Below are 19201 nucleotides of genomic sequence, written 5' to 3'. Positions count from 1 at the left end.
CAGCAGTATTATTAAACTACTCGAATTTTGTGGCTATGTTTTATATTAGTATATATACGTGTCGAATAAAGAAATCTGGTCCCCACATCGATGCTCGAGCCCTGATTAATTAAGTTGTTTTGAAAAGTTTAATTGGTGGTAATGATTTAGGGTTTGTAGTGTATGGTTGAGGTCTGGACAGTTCGGTTTGCATGTGAAATAAAACGTGACAGGGTTGTAGGGAGCAGAGAGCAGAAATGTTGGAATCTTGGAATATGTTGTTAGTGTTGTACAATCTGTAAAAAGCTTTAATTCTAGTGGTTAGCAAAATCAGGAACATGGGATGGATGGGGGGTGGCTGGGTTTTGGACAGGTATGTTTAGGGTTTTGCTTCTTGAGGTTTTCTCCAGAGTTTGTGGTGTTTCATCAGATATTTTTCTGCAATGTTTGAATTCCAAGGCAACCGACTATGGACAACTTCAATAATTCCACCGCAAAGTACACCAATTGGACAGAATATGTTTTCGTTGAATTTGAGAAAAAGGTTTATGTCATGTATAAGAATAACTTGGGATGGGATTTGAAATGGAAAACCTTCGCAATTGATGCCAAAATTGGGACCAACTCTATGACAAAAGTTGGTTGCAAATTATACTAAAACTTTATCTGTCTTAGGATGGTATTTGAGATGCCTATTCTTGCAAATCTCATTGCTATTCTTGTATTACCTAGTGTTGGAACTAGAAGTCCTCCTACTCCTGGGGAATATTCTTATATCTTGCCTAAGGTTGGGGATAGTAGGTGCATACCACAGTGTTGATTACGCTGTGAAAGATTGAGTCCGACTTGTATAAATAATTCATCAAATTAGTATTAAAAGAAATAAAATAATTTAATTTACTTCATGTCAGATAGCCAGATGTATGTAAACGTGGCTGGTGGTGGCGGTGCAACCGAGGACGTGCTAGGGGATGTGCCGGAGGGAAGGATGAAGGCCCAACATGCAATATGTTCGGTAGCCTCATCGGTTCAATTGGCGGGCTGTGAGATGTCGAAGCACCACTAGTAAGTTACTACCGATATTTGAGTTTGTATTGCAATTGTATTAAATCTTTTTTAAATAAAAATAATTACAATCCAATATTACTGTCGGCAAGAATGCGACTCACACTCAGCCATCTCACGATATATCCCATCTACCAATCCTGAGCAATTTCAAAATTAAATAGGCTTTCCACATGATGTCTCGTAATAAAATAATTACAAAATTAAAAAGGTACCCCACATAATACCTCTACAAACAATTGAAAATATGAATAGACAGCCAATACGATGCTTCAACAAAACTAATTGGGAAAAAGTATCATTAACAATGAAGTTGATCTAACATTCAATGTGATCTAAATACAAATGTTCTCTAACGTTCAATGTGACCTACCGTTTGATGGGGTCTAACATCGTCTAAGTTTGCATTTTAGTGCTTTATAGTATTTTTTTAATATATTATAGTATACTATACTATATTGTAGTAGTTTATAATAATTTATTGTATTATATTTTATAGTATTTTAGTATTTTTCTATTATGATACTGTTTTAGAACCTATTATTTTAGTAGTTTATATTTTATAGACAATAACATTAATACGGTATAAAATCCCAAATAATTTTCTACAAAGTTATCTAAATCCGAATCATTCTCCTAAATCAACCTAATTTCACAAAAAACTTCAGAATTGCCATACTTTGATAAAAATAATCTCAAAATTCATAAATCCATAAATTCATATAAAATATACCTAATTTCTTAAAAAAAAAAAAAAAAACACCAGTTCAGAAAAATATCATCCCATCATTTCAGAAAAAAATTATAGCAAAATACAAGAATAGATAGATAAATATTTCGAAAAAATCAAACTTGAATTACAAATAATTTTCCCCCTAAAAAATTAATCTCGAATGGGGAATGGGTGGTGATGGCAGACGACAGCAGTGAGATGGGAGAACTTCAGAGAATCGGGATGGGACATTGAGAATAGGGTGGTGGAGCTTGTTTGGTTGTGTTTTCAATGAGATTTTTTTCACTTTCCACTGTTTGGGTAGGTGGGAATTTGTTTGGTCAAGTCATTTTTAGTGAGAATGCATTCCTATTTTAATTCTCAATTTCAAATTTATATAGGTCACATGGGCTTGTTATAGTTGTCTTTCTGTCACATCAAAAATTCATATACCTATATTTAATATTCTCACACCTATATATCTCTATATTTGGAAATAACTAATCCAAACATGTTCTTAGTTTCCAAACAAAAATCAATAAAGTATTTCTACACATTTTCAATTGTTGAAAACTGAAGATGAAAATGCACAACCAAACGGGCTCGCATCGGTTGGCAGGTAATGAGGGGAGAAAGCAGATTAGGGATTTAGAGGGTGGGGAGGGGGCGAGTTAGGGATTTGGGCGGGGATAGGTTAAACAACAGCCGGGGAAGGATGGTGTTAGGGTTCAGGCAAGACGGGTGAGATGAGAAATTGAGAGATATTAGAGAGTAAGAGTGACAGTGAGTTATAAAAACACTAAGACATTAATTTATAGTCTAAGTTTGCGACGAGCGAGACCTATCATAAAATCCGAATCAAAGACATCACAAAATCCTAAATGCGACGTTGTTTGTTTATAAGGCTTAGATAAAAAGTTTTTGCAATGGGATATAGTAAAAAAACTCATCCAAAGATCTGGAAAACAACACTACTATGTTTGTTTTCATTTTAAAATTATTTTCAAAACAAGTCAAAACATACTCAATGTTTGTCATCATTTAAAAACACTTTATTTAGGTATTTTTTATTATTTTAGCATAAATACATACATATATATATACACACATATAAACAAAACACTCAAAAAATAAATCCAAACATTATGCGCAGTTTTAACATCCTATCACAACTACTGTCCAAATTATTGTCCCCAAATTCTTTAATACTAATTTGGAAAAATAAAGTTTCCATTTTGGCCATTTAAAAGAATATAAAAAGTATTTAATTTGTGAAAAAGCACAATGAATGGCATATAAAATTAAGTTCGTCAATTTTATATGCAGTGGCAAAATCAGAAATTTGGCTTTAGCCCTATCAAAATTTTATAATTATTACTAATCCATGCAAAAATAAAATTATTGTAATTTATTATTGCAAGTTAAATACATATCATGATATAAATACAACTAATCCATATCACACTATTACTCCAAGAACAAGGGGCAAGTTGAAATCTACGAGTTTGCATGTTTTGAAAATATTGCAAAATCACTTTATTATCGATATCAGGAAATATTTCCCACCCAATGTAATAAAACATCAAGTCATTCACCCATTCATCACCGATCTTATTTTGCAATCTGGTTCAACGATATTCATTGTTGAAAAAGCTCTTTCTACAACTGTTGTTCCCACCGGTAATATCAACGTCAGTTCAATAAAGCGATGCACCAATGAAAAATTCACATGATTTCTAGTTGCAACCATCTTGACAGCAAAACTTGAAGGATCATAACAATTTGATAACTCATAACTTCACCTCATAACGAAAATATATGTTTGGAGTTGATCTTTTAATAAAATAATATCATCAGAATGAATCTCGACGAGACAAATGAGCATGTCATAATCGAATTTGGCAAAGGAGTTTCTTGGGTCAAGATATGATATGCATCTGACTAGTTCTGTAGATGCCTCACTAAATCGATTATTGAGCAATAACAATTAAATCAGTAACTGGAAGAAAAATCTGAGCATGATAATGGTGATAAACAGTTACCCTTTACCCCTCACGCCTTCAATGACCTCCGTTAGGTATAGTATCCTCTACTCTTGAAATTAGAATAGACTTTTTACAACAAAACATCTCGAATTCTTTCAAGAATGCATCCATCCATTATCTCTCAAGTGTTGTAGGTGATCTTTGACAGTGAATTAACAATATTTTCAACTTTTTGTTGCAAGGCATTAGATAATTCATTTGTTATTCCCAACACTCTTATCATCAAATGCAAGATAAAGACAAATTCAAAGGCTGTGTTTGGATTTGTGTCTTTACATTTTCTGAGACAAGATAAAACACATTCAATGTTTGTTTTTGTGTTTTTACACCTTATCTGCGTGTTTTTCTGTTTTTCAACTTTCTATATATAATATATATATACATAATATAAAATAGACATGATTTGACAATAAACAGTAATGTTTTATCTCCAAAAAATACAACATTAAATATAAAATATTTATATATATACATATTTATATAAATATATATGATTTGACAATGAACAATGGTTTTTGTCTCGCAAATCCCAACATCAAACATACACCACTTATTTTAATATATTTTAGATTACCTCAAAACACAAATCCAAACATATCATCTATTTTCAACACACACTTATTTATCTCTATTTTTCTCTCTATCTCCAAAACACAAAGTAAAACACTCAAACTACAAATCCAAACATTTCTAGTTTCTCAATCAAGCCCGATGATGTTCCTCTTTGTTCTACAATATTTCTATCATCAAACACATATTGCAGTATCTCTAACACTGAATCCCACATACTAAAGAGACGAACTAGAGTTATATGATGAGAACCACAACGTGTTGTCATTATACATATGTTACCAATTGTATTTAATATACACCATCTTTTGTCACTAATTTTTGTTGATATGTAATAATTTTTACGAAACAATAGTAATTATTAAAATCATGAAATTTATTATTATAAAAAAATAAAATTTATTATTATAACAGCTAAACCATTTAATGGTTACAGCAAGTTCATATATATTAGGGTTTAGGATACACTAGAACTAAATCAATAAAACCTTGAATTAACCAAACATATCCTAAACTTATTTTAAGATCATAGTTATACTATAGAAAGATTTGTGTACGACTTTTATAAGATATACCCGACACTAACTCGTATTTTTCAACAAATAATGTCTTTCTATGAATTTGCACTACAAGAAAATAGTTTGATAGAGATGAAAAAAAATTAGCATCGAAATAGTTAACAAGTAAAATTCTCGTTGCTAAATCACATTATTTAGTACAAGAATTTACTTGCTCATATTTAGCAACAAAAAGTTTATTTGCTAACGAATTTAGCTACGAATTATTTACAATATGTATTAAATAGTGTATATTAGCAACGAAAATTTTACTTGCTAGTTAACTCGATGCTAATTTTATCATTAAATTTTTTTGTAATTATTAAACTATTTTTTTGTAGTGTTGATCCGTACAATAAAGGGGTTTTTTCTCCTGTAGCGAAGATGCAGACCAATACAACCCTTTCCTACTCTCAAACCTCAACACCCTTATGTGGTCCCAATAGCTCTAACCTATACCAATGAGAAGAGAACAACAAAAGCAGTGCACGTGCGGACACGACTAATTTGTTCTCAAGTTTGTTTCATTAATTCAGCAAACTGTTCTTTGATCACTACAAAGACAAATGATTATTCAGTTTTCAGTTTTAAGTGAAAAATATATCGATTTTATTTGAAATATTGATAAATTTAAATTAGTTAATGAGATTATATTTTATATTAAATTATTGTGTCAAATCAAAAAATATTTTTAATGAGATATGTATAAACAAGCATGTTTTCGTATTTTTCGAAACAAGATAAACTATACCCAATATTTTTTTGTGTTTTTACACCCTGTCTGTGTGTTTTTTTGTTTTTCAATTTTCTATATATAATATATATATACGCTTATTTATAATATAAAACAGACATGATTTGACAATAAACAGTGATTTTTATTTTTCAAAAATACAACATTAAACATATAATGTAATATAAAAATATATATAAAAGAGATATGATTTGACAATAAACAGTGATTTTTATCTCCCAAATCCCAACATCAAACCTACACCACTTATTTTAAAGTATTTTAAATTATCTTAAAACACAAATTCGAACATATCATCTATCTTCAACACACACTTACTTATCTTTGTTTTTCTCTCACTATCTCCAACACACAAAACAAAACACTCAAAACACAAATTCAAACACTATGATAGTTTTACCTATAACTAAAGTATTTACTACAATTTTTAGCTGTAGCAAATATCCTAATCTCGCTTGCGGAAAAAACGTCTAATAGCCATTAACGGATAACCGTAGTTAATTATTATGTGCTACAATTTTTTTACTTTTAACCATAATAAACAATATTGCCACAATTTTTTAATTATAGCAAATATTTTAACTTCGCTTGTAAAAGAAAACGTCTAATAAGTATCGAATAATCGTAGTTAATTATTATTCGTCACAACGTTTTTACTTTTAATCACAATAATTAGTGATTATAAAAAAAGCCATATTTCTTCTAATTAATGAATATCAACCCCTTCACTTGCAATATGTTCCATCTACTACGCACTAATTAATGTGGATTCTCATTGTCATTACATTCATGCTTGGTACAATGCATTTAGACTACTTAATTAGTGCAAAACATTTTTCTACGACGCAACACCTAGTCCAAGAATCTTTACTGTATTTTTGTCACGTACCTATAATGTTCGGACAACTGTGTATACGGTGTACATATACGAATACGATCCTAAGTGCAAAACATTTTTCTAGTACGCAACACCTAGTCCAAGAATCTTTAGTGTATTTTTGTTACGTACGTATGATATTTGGACAATAGTGTATACGGCGTACATATACGATCCACATCAATCAAATGTGTGGAGAAAACAAACACGACCATCTTTTGAAATGATTTTACTTTCAAATTGTAGCTGTGGGCTAAAAAACAAATAAAAAAAGACAATGATCCTCTAAACTTTTGGAACCACTAAAGAATTAGGATTGATTATTATGGTTGTAAGTAAAAAATTGTGATAAATACTAATTAATTATAACTGCACAACAGTTATTAGTTGTTGCTTTTGTAAGCAGCATCAGAACATTCGTCACGGATAAAAATCGTAATAAATATTTTGGTTATAGTAAAATCATACTGAATATTGATTAATCGTGGCCAATATTTAAACTTTCACGTCGATTTTTCTGACTGTGGTGGATAATATTAATTTACTACGATTTTTAAGTCGCAGTAATTTATAATATAGGGAACAATTAATTCTTTTTATAGTATATCAGGGCAATGACAACTCCTGATGCTAGATATAGTAAACTATTTTTCTTTTTTATAATTTCAGTAGTTGTTGTTTATTATCATTTACTATAATTTTGTGTGTGCTAGTATTTGTACAGGGGTGAAATATAGGGATAATTACACTCCCCCCGATTGAGGTTTGGTGCAATTATGTGTAAATCTTTTGTTATTTGAAAAATTATATCTAGCACTCTTGAGATTTGCTTCCGTCTAACAAATAAATCTATCCGTTAGTCAAAATTCACTGAATTTGCTGGTATTAACAAAAAATGGGGAAAAAAAACTATATTTACTCCCAATTGATTTATTACTGATTTATTACAGGTCAAATAAATCTTTTTATGACCAAACTACATTCACACATCTTCACGCGCTAATATATGTGAGGTGGTATATCTTCACTGTTTTATGCATAGTTTAGTTGGAAAAAAATTATTTGACCTACAATAATTAAATCCGTAATAAGCCAATTGAAGGTCAATATCAATTTTTATTTAATTTTCTTTTTTATTAATATCAGCAAATTCAGTAAATTTCAACAAAGTTTAAGGGTACTAAAATATAATTTTTTAAATTACAAAAAAATTATGTGTAATTACATCAAATTTTATGGTAAGAAAATGTAATTATTTCTAAAATATAATTACTCGCAAAAAGGGCTTTTGTTTGTGTTTGTGAGAGAGAGGGAGGGAGAGAGAGAGAGAGAGGAGAGAGAGAGAATGAATTTAATCCATTAATTCTACTCATCATTTTTGTTAAGTACAAAAAAATTTATTTTGTAAGAAGAAATTACAATTACAAGTAAAGAAAAAAACAAAAGAAAAAGAAAGTGGAGAATTTCGAACCCCATCCCTCATAAAACATCGGGGACCGGTTGTAACACTCTGCACTACTCTCTAAGCTAATGCCTTAATACGGACAACTTCTTCCACTCCACCAAACGTTGTAGGAACTTCATAACCTGCATGTCAAATATATCAAACATTAATAATCACTTGTTAACTGTCTCATTACCACCCTCTCGTATCGTTTCTGAGTTAATCTATGCTTCTCGAAAGTGTAAATTAAAACGGGCTCCGCTAAAATTTGTCAAAATTATAATATCTTTCTCGTTTTTTAAAAAATTATAAATACGTCGCTAAAATTACAAATACACATTGTTATAGCTCATTGTAAAAAGCCCTTGTCGTCTTACCTTTAACAAAAACGACGCTAAGACAAAAAAGTATCTCAAAGCATTAATTTTAGCCAAGTATCTAATATAGCACTTGCCTCCAATGGTTCTTGCAAAGAGTAGGACGCGTTCGTGTCTTTGGGAGTTTTTGATACGAGTATCCCTAAACCCTGTTTTCTTTCTCGTAAAACCTGATTAAAAAGCGATATCGTAATTAAGCTTCTCAGTTGTCCATAGGAAAGTGATTTTTATATATAATTGCTATCATTAAGTGATGAACAATAAAACGTACACTAAACGCATCTTCATCGGTTCGATCATCGCCTATGTAAATAGGCAAGACATCGTTCGACTCCGCGTAGCCTAACGCCTCGAGCAAGAACTCAAGTGCATTTCCCTTGTCCCATTTGATGGTGGGACGGATCTCCAAAACCTTCCTCCCTTGAGTCAGTCTAAGCTGTGGATATTCTTTGATCACCATTTTCACTTGATCACCTAATTCACCCCATTTCTGAAAAAACACAATAAATCAACTCCGATTCGTTCAGCTTTTTTGAATTTTTCTTAGGAATTTGGAGAACGGAAGCATTAGACCTTGTTTTGAATAGGATTTCAAATTCCCGAACTCTTATTTTTAAATATGGGTTAATGCAATTTATTCCTATGAAAAAAAAAAAAAAAAAAGCAGTTTACCCCTTATATTTTTTAAATAGGAGGGTAAATTGTTGCATTTTAAAAAATAGAAGGGGAGTAAATTACTAATTTTTTTTTTATAGAGAGGTAATTTACACATTTACAATATTATAGTGGATAAATTACATTTTTTCCTTTTAAATAACAGTGTATTATTACAGCATTGTAATGGACTTCAATAAATTCATTGAATATGAACTTATTGGAAATTCTTTACTCTAAAAACTTCCATCATATTCAAATCCTTGGATCCAAATATAGAAAAATTGGGCGATCCTCGTACCTTTTCCTCAACGCAGCGATAGTGTACTGACAGACAAAACTTGTTGTTCTCAACTTTAGCCCCTGGGATATGCTTAATTTTCTCCATCAAAGCTCTGTACACCTGAAATGGGATCAAAGTATTTTCACCAGTTGAAATGATTACAGCTGTAAGAACAACGGTTCTGGAATAGAGAGAGAAAGAGTTAATTTAGAGAGAGAGAGAGAGACCAACCTCATTAATCATTGGCAAGAATTCCCTGGCAGGCTGGCAGAGGACAGTTTGATTTCCCTGAATGTTTGACAAAAGACCAAGAACATGAAAATTGTGCAAGAAAAAGAGGTATACATCAAAGTACTGAATTTTGGACGTAATGTTTGATAGGTGGCAATGACTCACTGTTCTGTGTGTGTGTCCTTTTGCTGGACCCTTTATGTCCATTCCATGGCTGCCCGCGTAGTAAAGCTCGGACAATCTCACAAAGTTGTACACCTTTTTTAAAATTCACGAACAACAACTTCCAAATTAAGATTCTATTCTGAGGATTTTTTTAATGGGATCATAGTATGTAATAGACTTGTTTTCCTGTAATGAAATGTACCTTAGCTCGGCACCTCCCGCTAACGATGGCAGTTGGGAAGAGGTTGGCGACGGCCCTCACCGCTTCTCGCATCTGGTTATAGGTGGAAAAAGAGATAAATGAGTATTTTCGGTCTTCTTGATCGGGTTAATAGCGTAAAAAATGTGTTGATTGTGAGACGACAGAACCTCGGTGGTGATGAAAGCGCGGTCGGGATCCTGCACGATGGGGGATAGGGTACCATCGTAGTCTAGGAAGACTACTATTTGCTTCCCTTGTGAAGCCCTCATTATCTCCTCGAACATGCTCAAAGCTGAAGGATGGTGGAGCTGTTTTGTACAGTATGCATGTGTGTCAGTCACGCCCATTCTTGAAATTGAAATTGAAGTCTGAGTGTGTGATTGGTTTGTTGACTTACAATCCAAGAGGTGTGGTCTTCAGTGTCGGTAGGCCGTCGTGTGGGGGAAGAAGCCCTCATCGAGTCAAGCAAGGCGTTCATTCGGGCTCCGTTTCCATTAGCTTCAAGCTTTTTATGGAGCTTTTTCCTGGAGAAGTATCCGTTGGGGGAGACGACAGGCATGGCGGGCGAGAAGTGACCCGATTCCTTCAAGGCAACTGCTATGGCCATAGCTAAACCTGACTTGGCATCCGAAATGACCATGTTTTGGTTTGTCATACTCACTCTTTCAAAAACCTGGATTGACATTTATAGTCAAGAAAACAAATCAGTATTCAAGAGACAAAGAGTGAACCTGTCAAAGAATATGAATAAAGAAATATGAACCTTAAACTACCCGGAAAAGGGGTGGAAGTTTTGGTTGAAATGAAGAGGAAAACACAGAGGAAAAAGAGGGGAAAATGATGGTTGGAGAAGGGAAGACAAGTGAGAAGAGAGAGTGGGGTGTGATCAATTTTATATAGGTAACTTCACACCAATATCAGAAAAGAGTATCCCAACTTGTTTTTCCTACTTTTGTTGTACAATTGTGCCCCCCACCCCACTCCACCCCACCCCTCCAAAACCTAGTCTCATTATTAAGGTAAAATGCATATAATTGTATTATACGGTTAAGGACATCCCAATGGTTTGAGGTTCATAGACTCCTATTCAAAGTATTGGATTCGGATAATGAGTGTGTGTATACAAAAGAGGAAATCACATAAAAATTATATTAAATCCTCTATATCATAAAAAAATTGTATTAAATCGTCTATAGCCCATTGATTTTAGATTTTAATAACTGACGGTTGTTTTTAAGTATGGATAATTACACAAATCATTTTTTTTTTGTGTAATTACATAAATCACTCCTAACAATAAAAAATAGAAATAATTTGTGTGATGATATTGAAGTTTTTAGGGGGTATATTTGTAATTTTTTAAAAAAAAGTGGGACTTCGCGTAAATGATATTAATATTTTTATTGGACATATAATTAATTATCAAAATATATGGGTACTTTGTGTAAATAAACCATTAACCAAGGTGGTTGTAATTATCCCTTTTAAATATCAAAGACCAGTATATATTTTTGGGTCAAATTGTGGGTTCATACATAGGAGTGGCAACGAGGCAGTTTGGGTGGAACAAGGACCCACTCCTCGCCCCGGAACGTAGTTATTTTTATTTTTTTTTGTTCTATAAATATATATATATATAAATTAAGTATTAATATATCAATTACAAATAAAATTGTTCATGGCCTAACTTAAATATTCAAGTCCAAAAAATAAGTTCTTAAATACAAATGAAATTATTCATAATAGAACAATCCAAACAATTTATAACAATTATATGCATATTCTCTTTTAATCCTCGTCAAATATTGTGGAACAAATTTTAATTTATTAACTGTTAAATAAATGCCTAATAATATTTTATTAGTATTTATCCTATTAATATAAAAAAAATTATACGTATATAACTATTATACTAGAGCGGACCCTTAAGGACCTAAAACTCGTGCCAAACCCAATTGATTTTAATTCTTAGAACTCACCCCTAAATTTTTGGACTCGAACTCACCCTGTTAAATTTGAATCCAAGGCGGGTTTTGACGATTGCATATTCAATTGCCACCCATTATACTCCATTTTAATTGCTATCCACCCGCTAATAAGAATTATAAATTTGAAATAGAGCAATTTATTCCTATAATTCATCACATTTTCGTTAAAAAATAAATAAATAATCAGATTTGGTGTTTCGTAAAAACATTTAAAATCGAGAGATGAAGCGGGGAAATTAGTGTGTATTTATTTATAAAAAATATATATATAAAATAATGTGAATCACACCAAATTAATTAATAATACTTATATTATATTAATGCAACAAAACTCCAATCATTGGACACTTCACACTTATGCATAAAACAAATAGATATTTATGTCTTAATTATTGCACAAACAAAATAAAATAAAATAGAAAAAAAAATAATTATTATTAGTTAAAATAAAATAAAATAAACAAAAGTTATTGGAGGTGGTGCAGAAAATCATTGGCCTTTCACGAGAAGAAGTTTTGTTTTTTTTTTTTTTTATTTATTTAATTTATTAATTGTTGGGTCGCCACTTCATTGGCAAGACGGATTACGAGTGTCTTTGACTTTAATATAAGGTGTAAGTGGTGGTCCTAATTCGGACCTTCAAAACATTGACATTTGTTTGGTTCCTTTTATTTTAGGAATTAGGATACCGTCCTCCTGTAATAATTAATATAATTATAGAATAAATTATGAGGGTTTTTTTTAAATTTATCGTAATTATAAATATATTTTCATTGTTCGAAAAATTATAAATACCTCCTAAAATACAAATACACTAACAAATATACGTCTACAATGAGCTGTCATAAAAGGGTATTTTGTTAGATCATTTGTAATTTTAGGAGAGTATTTGTAATTATGACAAACCGCAAGGGAGTTTGTTGTAATTTATCCTATATTTGAAGTTACAATATTCAACCATCAATAATTTCATCATTGAATTTCATCCAACAATCCATTTTCCATCAGTAACGTCGTCATCCAACTCGATTCAGCAATCAAATATAATATAATACAAAGATCTATCAATCTTTACTCTACACGCATAACTGTAAATAAACAGATACGGACCACTTCATAGAATAACATCACAATACAAACAAATAATCAACGATTACTGATCAAGTGTACAACATAAGTGTATATATATATATCTCTATATATAATTCAATTAATTATACTTACCTCAAATCTCAAAAAGTTTACTTTAGTACAAAAAGTTACAAAATGCTATATGTGGAATGGTTTTTCGATGCCAAGTTGTCGAAAATTCTTTTTGGTTCCTTTCCCTAGTAAAAAATGATCAAGTGGCCAAAAATTTGTCGGGATTTTTCGATCAAACATACGATCGGAAATTCAGTCCCAAGATTAATATAAAAATGGACATATTTTTACATTCTATTTTTCGATGAAACTTGCGACTACTTTTTTTTCCCCTACGAATTGTACAATTCCTCCATCTATTGAAGAAATCCGTCGAAAAGTTATAAAGTTGACGAATTGTACAATTCCTCCATCTATTGAAGAAATCCGTCGAAAAGTTATAAAGTTGATTACAAAACCGTTAGAATTTGGGACATATTTTGCTGTTACTTTTGACCGTCCCAAACTTCCATCTCAATAAAACGATCTTTATACAGTTCATAAACTATGTCGTAAATGCCTAATTCAAATCGATCAAATCATAGTCCCAACTCAATGCTGTAAATGACAAAGTTTATTACTTGCAGTAAAATGATCTCGTAGACCAACAATTACTATTAAAACTAAGGAAAAAAACACACACGCACGCACTAATCTTGAACATTAGTACATAAGACAGCCATGACATCAAATCACAACCCTCACAAAAATATCAAAATCTAAATCATTTTTCGAATTCCAAAACAGTGAAGTAATTATCTATTTTGAAGTTTGCCTTTAGATTAGTGAAACCAGCCGCGACGCCTAGTGCTCGGTACTCCGTTTCTGTCCTATGCTTTCCCTTAGTCCTGTACATTGTCATGATGTATATGTCTGCTTCAAGAATGGCTCGGCTTCTATGACTGTCGTCTGTGTGGTTGGGCAATAGCGGGTCACATATAATTAGTTTTCCGCCCGACGGAAGTGCATCGGAACAGTTCTTCAGGATATGCTTGCACTCCTCGTCGGTACATGTCACTAATAACCACTGCTACATGCAAATTATGAATAATGTACATTAGTAACATGCACGTTACAGCAAAATAACCCTTTGTGATATCGCAAATGAGCAAATTATCCCCTTATGAAAAAAATAAATAACGATTTATCTCCCTCTATTTTTTAAAATACAACAATTGTATAAGGAGGTAAATTGTTTTATTTTAAAAAGTATAAGGGGGTAAATTGCTATATTTTTTTCATAAGGGGTCAACGTGCTCATTTTCAATTATAGAGGGATAAATTGTTATTCACCCAAATAATTAATATTCTCTTGAGGTACTTGAATTTTATATAATTTTTTTAATTATATATATAATTTTATACTATCTGAGAAATTAGTCATTTATCTTGTGTAGAACTTAACGTCATCGCACAAACAAGGATTGAATTTTTTTTTTTCTTAAGTGAAATGATGATTTTTTTTTTTTAAAATCCCCACGCTATAAATCATTAAAATTTAAAAATCACGGAAAATTAATTCTTTTCATTGCTATCAAATAAAATTGATGACGGAAACTCATCGTTTAATCTATGGACATAAGATTTAGCATAATTTTTTAGTTTTAATTAATATTTGAACATCGTTTGCATAAACAATGGCTAATAATTATTACGCAACCATAGTTAATTAGTATTCTTCAAAACGAAAAAATCATGCTTTTTTTGTAGCGATCATTATTTCTACCTTACATTAAATTAAAAAAATAAAAGAAAAATTCATGAATTTGTTTCTCACTATTCTTCGTAAATATGATTATGTATAGATGTATTTTATGATTATTTCTCTCTAAAAAAAATAATAGGTATGCATGTAAAACTTTTTTAAGCCAATTTGCAGTCAAATACCATAAAAAAGTTGCATAAAGTTGAGAGGGGGAAATACCTTCATAAAAATAGCATCACCGGGTGGAATATTGGACTTGAGCAGGTCGCCGCCAACATGCTCAATACCTGCATTTCATCATAGGAAACCTCAAATTATTACACTAGTTTTAGTAAGAGTTTCCCAACTGTTAGAACAGATAAACAATATCAATCTGAAAAGGATCTCTTACCAGGAATCTTGGGTGCTTTCTCGACAACCTCCGGCAAATCAAAATTGATACCTTTTTTAATACTTTTATATTTGTTCATGATCAACCTCAAACAATCCCCTGAGTTCCCTCCCACATCGACCAGTGTCTCCACTCCCTGGAATCCATCGTAGCGATCCAGAAACGTTTCCATGAACGGCACAGACACACCGGACATGGCTTTCTGCATCAGAAGGTTCATCTCAGGATTCTTGCCGTAGTAACTGTAAGGTAGCTCGCCATGAACTTTCACGAATGGCTCAGATGACGGATCCAGCACGGCCTCGTGCACCCGTGGCCATGCCAGCATTAGTGCATCTTGGTGGTGCTGGAGTATGTAGGGTGCGTACGATAGGCCGTTCTCATCAGCTGCTAGGGCCTTTCCCACCTCCGTCAATGAATATCTTTTGATGTAAGCAAAATCAACACCGTCAGTTGTGTATTGACAGATTTATAGCCAAAATCAAAATAAGCAGATGTGATTTCACACACACATATACACACACCTTCTTTCTCGGCCATCTTTCCCGATGTGTTCATCGAACACTCCATAGCTGGTAAGCAATCGGAGAATGCGTTGCAGGTTCTCAGCATCACCGGCAGGGCCGAGCGCGATGGCAGATAAGATCTCCGCCGCGGAGAGGGGGTTGTTGGATCCATCCTGCCAAATTGTGTCCAGCACCTTGAGCTTAATAACGGCATTGAGAGACATGGGGACACTGACAAGATTGGCCAGCTCCATTATAGCTAATATTGGGCTATTGGTTTGGATCCTCTCCATCTCAATTGACCAGACACACTCACTCTGTGTTTCTTACAAACTGTTTTCTCTTACAATGAATTCAGAAAAAGGAGATTGGTTGATTGATATATATAGTCACGAGCAGGCAAATTATGGAAATCGGTTAAGAAACTAATTTTATATGAGTTGTGTTATTAAACAGGGTAACTTACATAACCAATTAATATCAACCAACCGATGTAATTTAAAGACTCACAAAAAAAACAAGAAATATAAAACATGATAAATCATTAAGGTGCACGTGTTTATTTCGATGTTACAAGTTTTGAATTGTTATGAAAATATAGTTAATGATAATTATTTGTTATGTACTAATATAATAATTATCGAATGTCTTATAAAACTGCAACGATTAAGATTTTTATTACATGTTTTTAACGAATATACACTTTGATTGCATTGTTTGTGAGTTTGTTTATTTCGCAAATTTTTCTCTTGACTTTTTCTTGCTTTTTGTTTCGTTAATTCAGCTATTTTTGTGTAATTATTGAGAAATATATGTAATTTTAATTTTTGATTTTTCTATAAATAGTTTGAACAAAAATAGATTTTTTGATTGCGTAGGTTGTAGTAAATTATATACATTGTGCTACAAATTTTATTATATTTTTTTGGGTCTCTTAGTATATTGAGTGTTTGTTTCTCTCTTAATTTGATAACTTGGAAAATCAAATTTAAAGCACTGATATTCTCTTAATTTTAACAATATTAGGTAATTGTCATTAAAACACATAACAATATTATTTCTTCTACTTGACTTTTTGACTCAATTAGATTAATTTTTGTAGGTTGTTTAGGATCGAATTAAACTATTTTTTAAGCTTGAAAAATCAGTTAACTATTCTTTTTTTATCATTTATTCTCATCATTTTCAAATTCAAATTCTTGTAAGAAAATCTTGGGACTCACACATGCAAATTTTTTGCAATACTCTTCCTTAATTTTATAGACATATAATAAATTATGGTATTTAGAAAAAGTATAACTGATCATGCATCTGAGTTTAAGTAGAAATTATCTTATTAATATGTTGGAAATTATAATTACTCTTTTCTTTTAGTTCAACAATTTTGGAGGAAGTGAGCTACAAAAGACTTGCTCTTTACTATCACAATTTAAGTGGTGAATTTGATTTTGTTTTAAACACAATTTACAACAATAACATCATCACTTCGGATTGTACTTATGTAGTTTTCTTCTAACTAGATTTTCTTTAACACATAAAATAACTAAAACTAAATTTGAAAATGAAAACATAAATCAACTCAAAACAAAAAAGAATTTAAGAAAAACTTAAAAAAAAAAAAAAGTTTTGTAATGCTAATCTTTTGCCCCACACTAAAAAAAAGTACGGAATTTGCATTGAATTTAGGAAGGGTGTTTTTAATTTTTAGAACAAGCAGATATTAGTTGAATTAATTTGGACCGGGATTGGAATGGACAGCCTTCTGTCGTTATAGATAGTGTTCCTAATACGGTTGGACAAAGCGCTAGGAACGGTATTTGTACCACATGAAGTATGACGATTCCCTATTGCGTATTGCTATATAAAAATGTAATTTCTTTACTTAGAACACATTTTTACTTTTTGGAACAGTAGTTTTGCAATAGTTCTTAATAGTTTTGGAACAGTTTTTGAAATACTTTTTATGTATAGTTGGAACGGTGGTTGTTTATGCAGGTGATATATTTTGGAACGGTTTTCTGAACTAAAGTTTGCTCATTCTTTGGAATATCCTTAGGAATGGGTTATCATGTACTTGGAATATGGTGTTGGAATTGTTTTTAGGATTACTGTCTGGAATGGATTATATGTACTCGACTGTAACGGTTTATTGTCTGCAATGAATTATTGAATATGTACTCGACTGTAACGGTTTATTGTCTGCAACGAATTTTTTCTGATTTCTTTGTTCTTTCACATGGTGCACAGTGATTTTGTTCAGTGAATTATTGTACGATTTTCAATTTTTTCTGAAGTTTTTGTTGATTCACACGTTGCACGGTGGAATATGTTTAAATATACAGCAATCTGTAACTTTATACACTCTATATAAACCATATATAGAGTGTGATAGAAATACTGCATTCAAGCTTTCATAGTTGATACTGGCTATAGTGTGTGTATGTGAGTGTAGTGTTTGAGCTAACTTTGACGTTTAAGAGTTTTCATCTACAGAAAAAATCTTCAAGTCATGCACCATCTGTTGCATTCTATTTTTCGTTGCCGCTCCCGTAGTCTTCTACAATATAACTGTTATTGCCATTTTCACTTAAAAAAGGTACTTATCAGTTATTCTCATACTTTTATGTTGTTGGAGTATTATTTTGATTAATCTTACCTATCTATTTTTGTTCATTGTTTTATAGCATTTAAGAGTTAAAAATCTACAACTGAAATTTTTAATAGAAATGAGATGATACATGTGTGTTATGGTCGCAATTACAAATATGATGTAATATAAGTAAAGTTTTACTTATTGGTTGTGAAAGTACCAAACTAATGGATCTAGATGCAGCTTAGTTTTGGTATACGTAATAGATACCGCCATCGCCTCTGATATAGAAACTACATTAGAAATGGGGGAAATTCGGAGCAGGATTGAAGCAATTTGTTAAAGCCTATACTTAAATCATGGTAATCTAATGATATTTAGTAGCTTTGATTTGTATTTTGAGAAACAAGGTATGCTTTCATAATGTTTAAATTTTTTCTAGTATAATTCTACATGTATTAGTTAAGGATTTCACTGGCTATTTGAATATGAAAATCAAACTCTTTCTTTCATTCGTCATGCAAATGAAGCAAACTCTTTACTATGTGGACATTAATATACAAGGGATGTTTGGTGATTAGAAAGTCCATGTCCTACGTAATCCTTAATGGTTGTCCGCTTTCTTCCAATGCGATCCTCAAATTTCCCACAAACGGCGGCATATGATCTTGGTCGAAATCAGCAACCTCTAACTGCGATCAGCCACGTACTCCTACCAAGATAGAGTTGGATCCTGAGGACAAGAAAACACGTGAGTCTCGTCGGGTGCGTCCCCGACAACGACCCTCCGACGCTCAAGTTAGGATGGATCGAGATAAAAATGTGCGAGCTAAAATAGTTGATCGAAAATAATAGACCAAAGTTACCTCAATAAATGAAGTGTCGGGGTATTTATAGTTCCAGAGGTGTGTGGTGATTGGGCCA

At 31.9% G+C, this 19201-nt stretch overlaps 2 protein-coding genes across 3 annotated transcripts; both read right to left on the bottom strand.

Annotated features, from left to right (window-relative positions):
• Positions 7912–10808, bottom strand: LOC105177813 (probable trehalose-phosphate phosphatase D). Of its 2 annotated transcripts, XM_011101070.2 has the most exons (10): positions 10679–10808; positions 10313–10588; positions 10083–10223; positions 9916–9987; positions 9714–9806; positions 9549–9605; positions 9336–9437; positions 8652–8870; positions 8458–8550; positions 7912–8146 (listed from the first exon to the last, which is right to left on the bottom strand). In XM_011101070.2, the coding sequence occupies exons 2-10, from the start codon at positions 10568–10570 to the stop codon at positions 8087–8089; spliced, it is 1095 nt and encodes a 364-aa protein (XP_011099372.1). In that variant the 5' UTR covers positions 10571–10588; positions 10679–10808; the 3' UTR covers positions 7912–8086. The 2 variants fall into 2 exon arrangements, with proteins under 2 accessions (XP_011099372.1, XP_020547684.1); XM_020692025.1 differs by having other exon boundaries at positions 9549–9806.
• Positions 13638–16045, bottom strand: LOC105176984 (flavone 3'-O-methyltransferase 1). The gene is made up of 4 exons (XM_011099993.2): positions 15706–16045; positions 15182–15603; positions 15010–15077; positions 13638–14112 (listed from the first exon to the last, which is right to left on the bottom strand). Exons 1-4 carry the CDS (start codon positions 15978–15980, stop codon positions 13810–13812), a joined length of 1068 nt encoding a protein of 355 aa, XP_011098295.1. The 5' UTR covers positions 15981–16045; the 3' UTR covers positions 13638–13809.

This window comes from Sesamum indicum, linkage group LG2, assembly GCF_000512975.1.
Source record: "Sesamum indicum cultivar Zhongzhi No. 13 linkage group LG2, S_indicum_v1.0, whole genome shotgun sequence".
In the NCBI taxonomy this organism is placed as follows: Eukaryota; Viridiplantae; Streptophyta; class Magnoliopsida; order Lamiales; family Pedaliaceae; genus Sesamum; species Sesamum indicum.
Note: the sequence above shows the minus strand (reverse complement) of the source record. Positions and strands in the feature narration are given on the sequence as shown.

Coding starts and splice junctions, on each gene's coding strand:
- LOC105177813 (XM_020692025.1), bottom strand. CDS start 10,570: ATGACAAACCAAAACATGGTCATTTCGGATGCCAAGTCAGGTTTAGCT. Junction 10,224..10,312: donor AAGACCACACCTCTTGGATT/GTAAGTCAACAA, acceptor TGTACAAAACAG/CTCCACCATCCTTCAGCTTT. Junction 9,807..9,915: donor GCGGGAGGTGCCGAGCTAAG/GTACATTTCATT, acceptor ATTTTAAAAAAG/GTGTACAACTTTGTGAGATT.
- LOC105176984 (XM_011099993.2), bottom strand. CDS start 15,980: ATGGAGAGGATCCAAACCAATAGCCCAATATTAGCTATAATGGAGCTG. Junction 15,604..15,705: donor AAAGATGGCCGAGAAAGAAG/GTGTGTGTATAT, acceptor TTACATCAAAAG/ATATTCATTGACGGAGGTGG. Junction 14,113..15,009: donor GTGATGCTATTTTTATGAAG/GTATTTCCCCCT, acceptor TGCATGTAGCAG/TGGTTATTAGTGACATGTAC.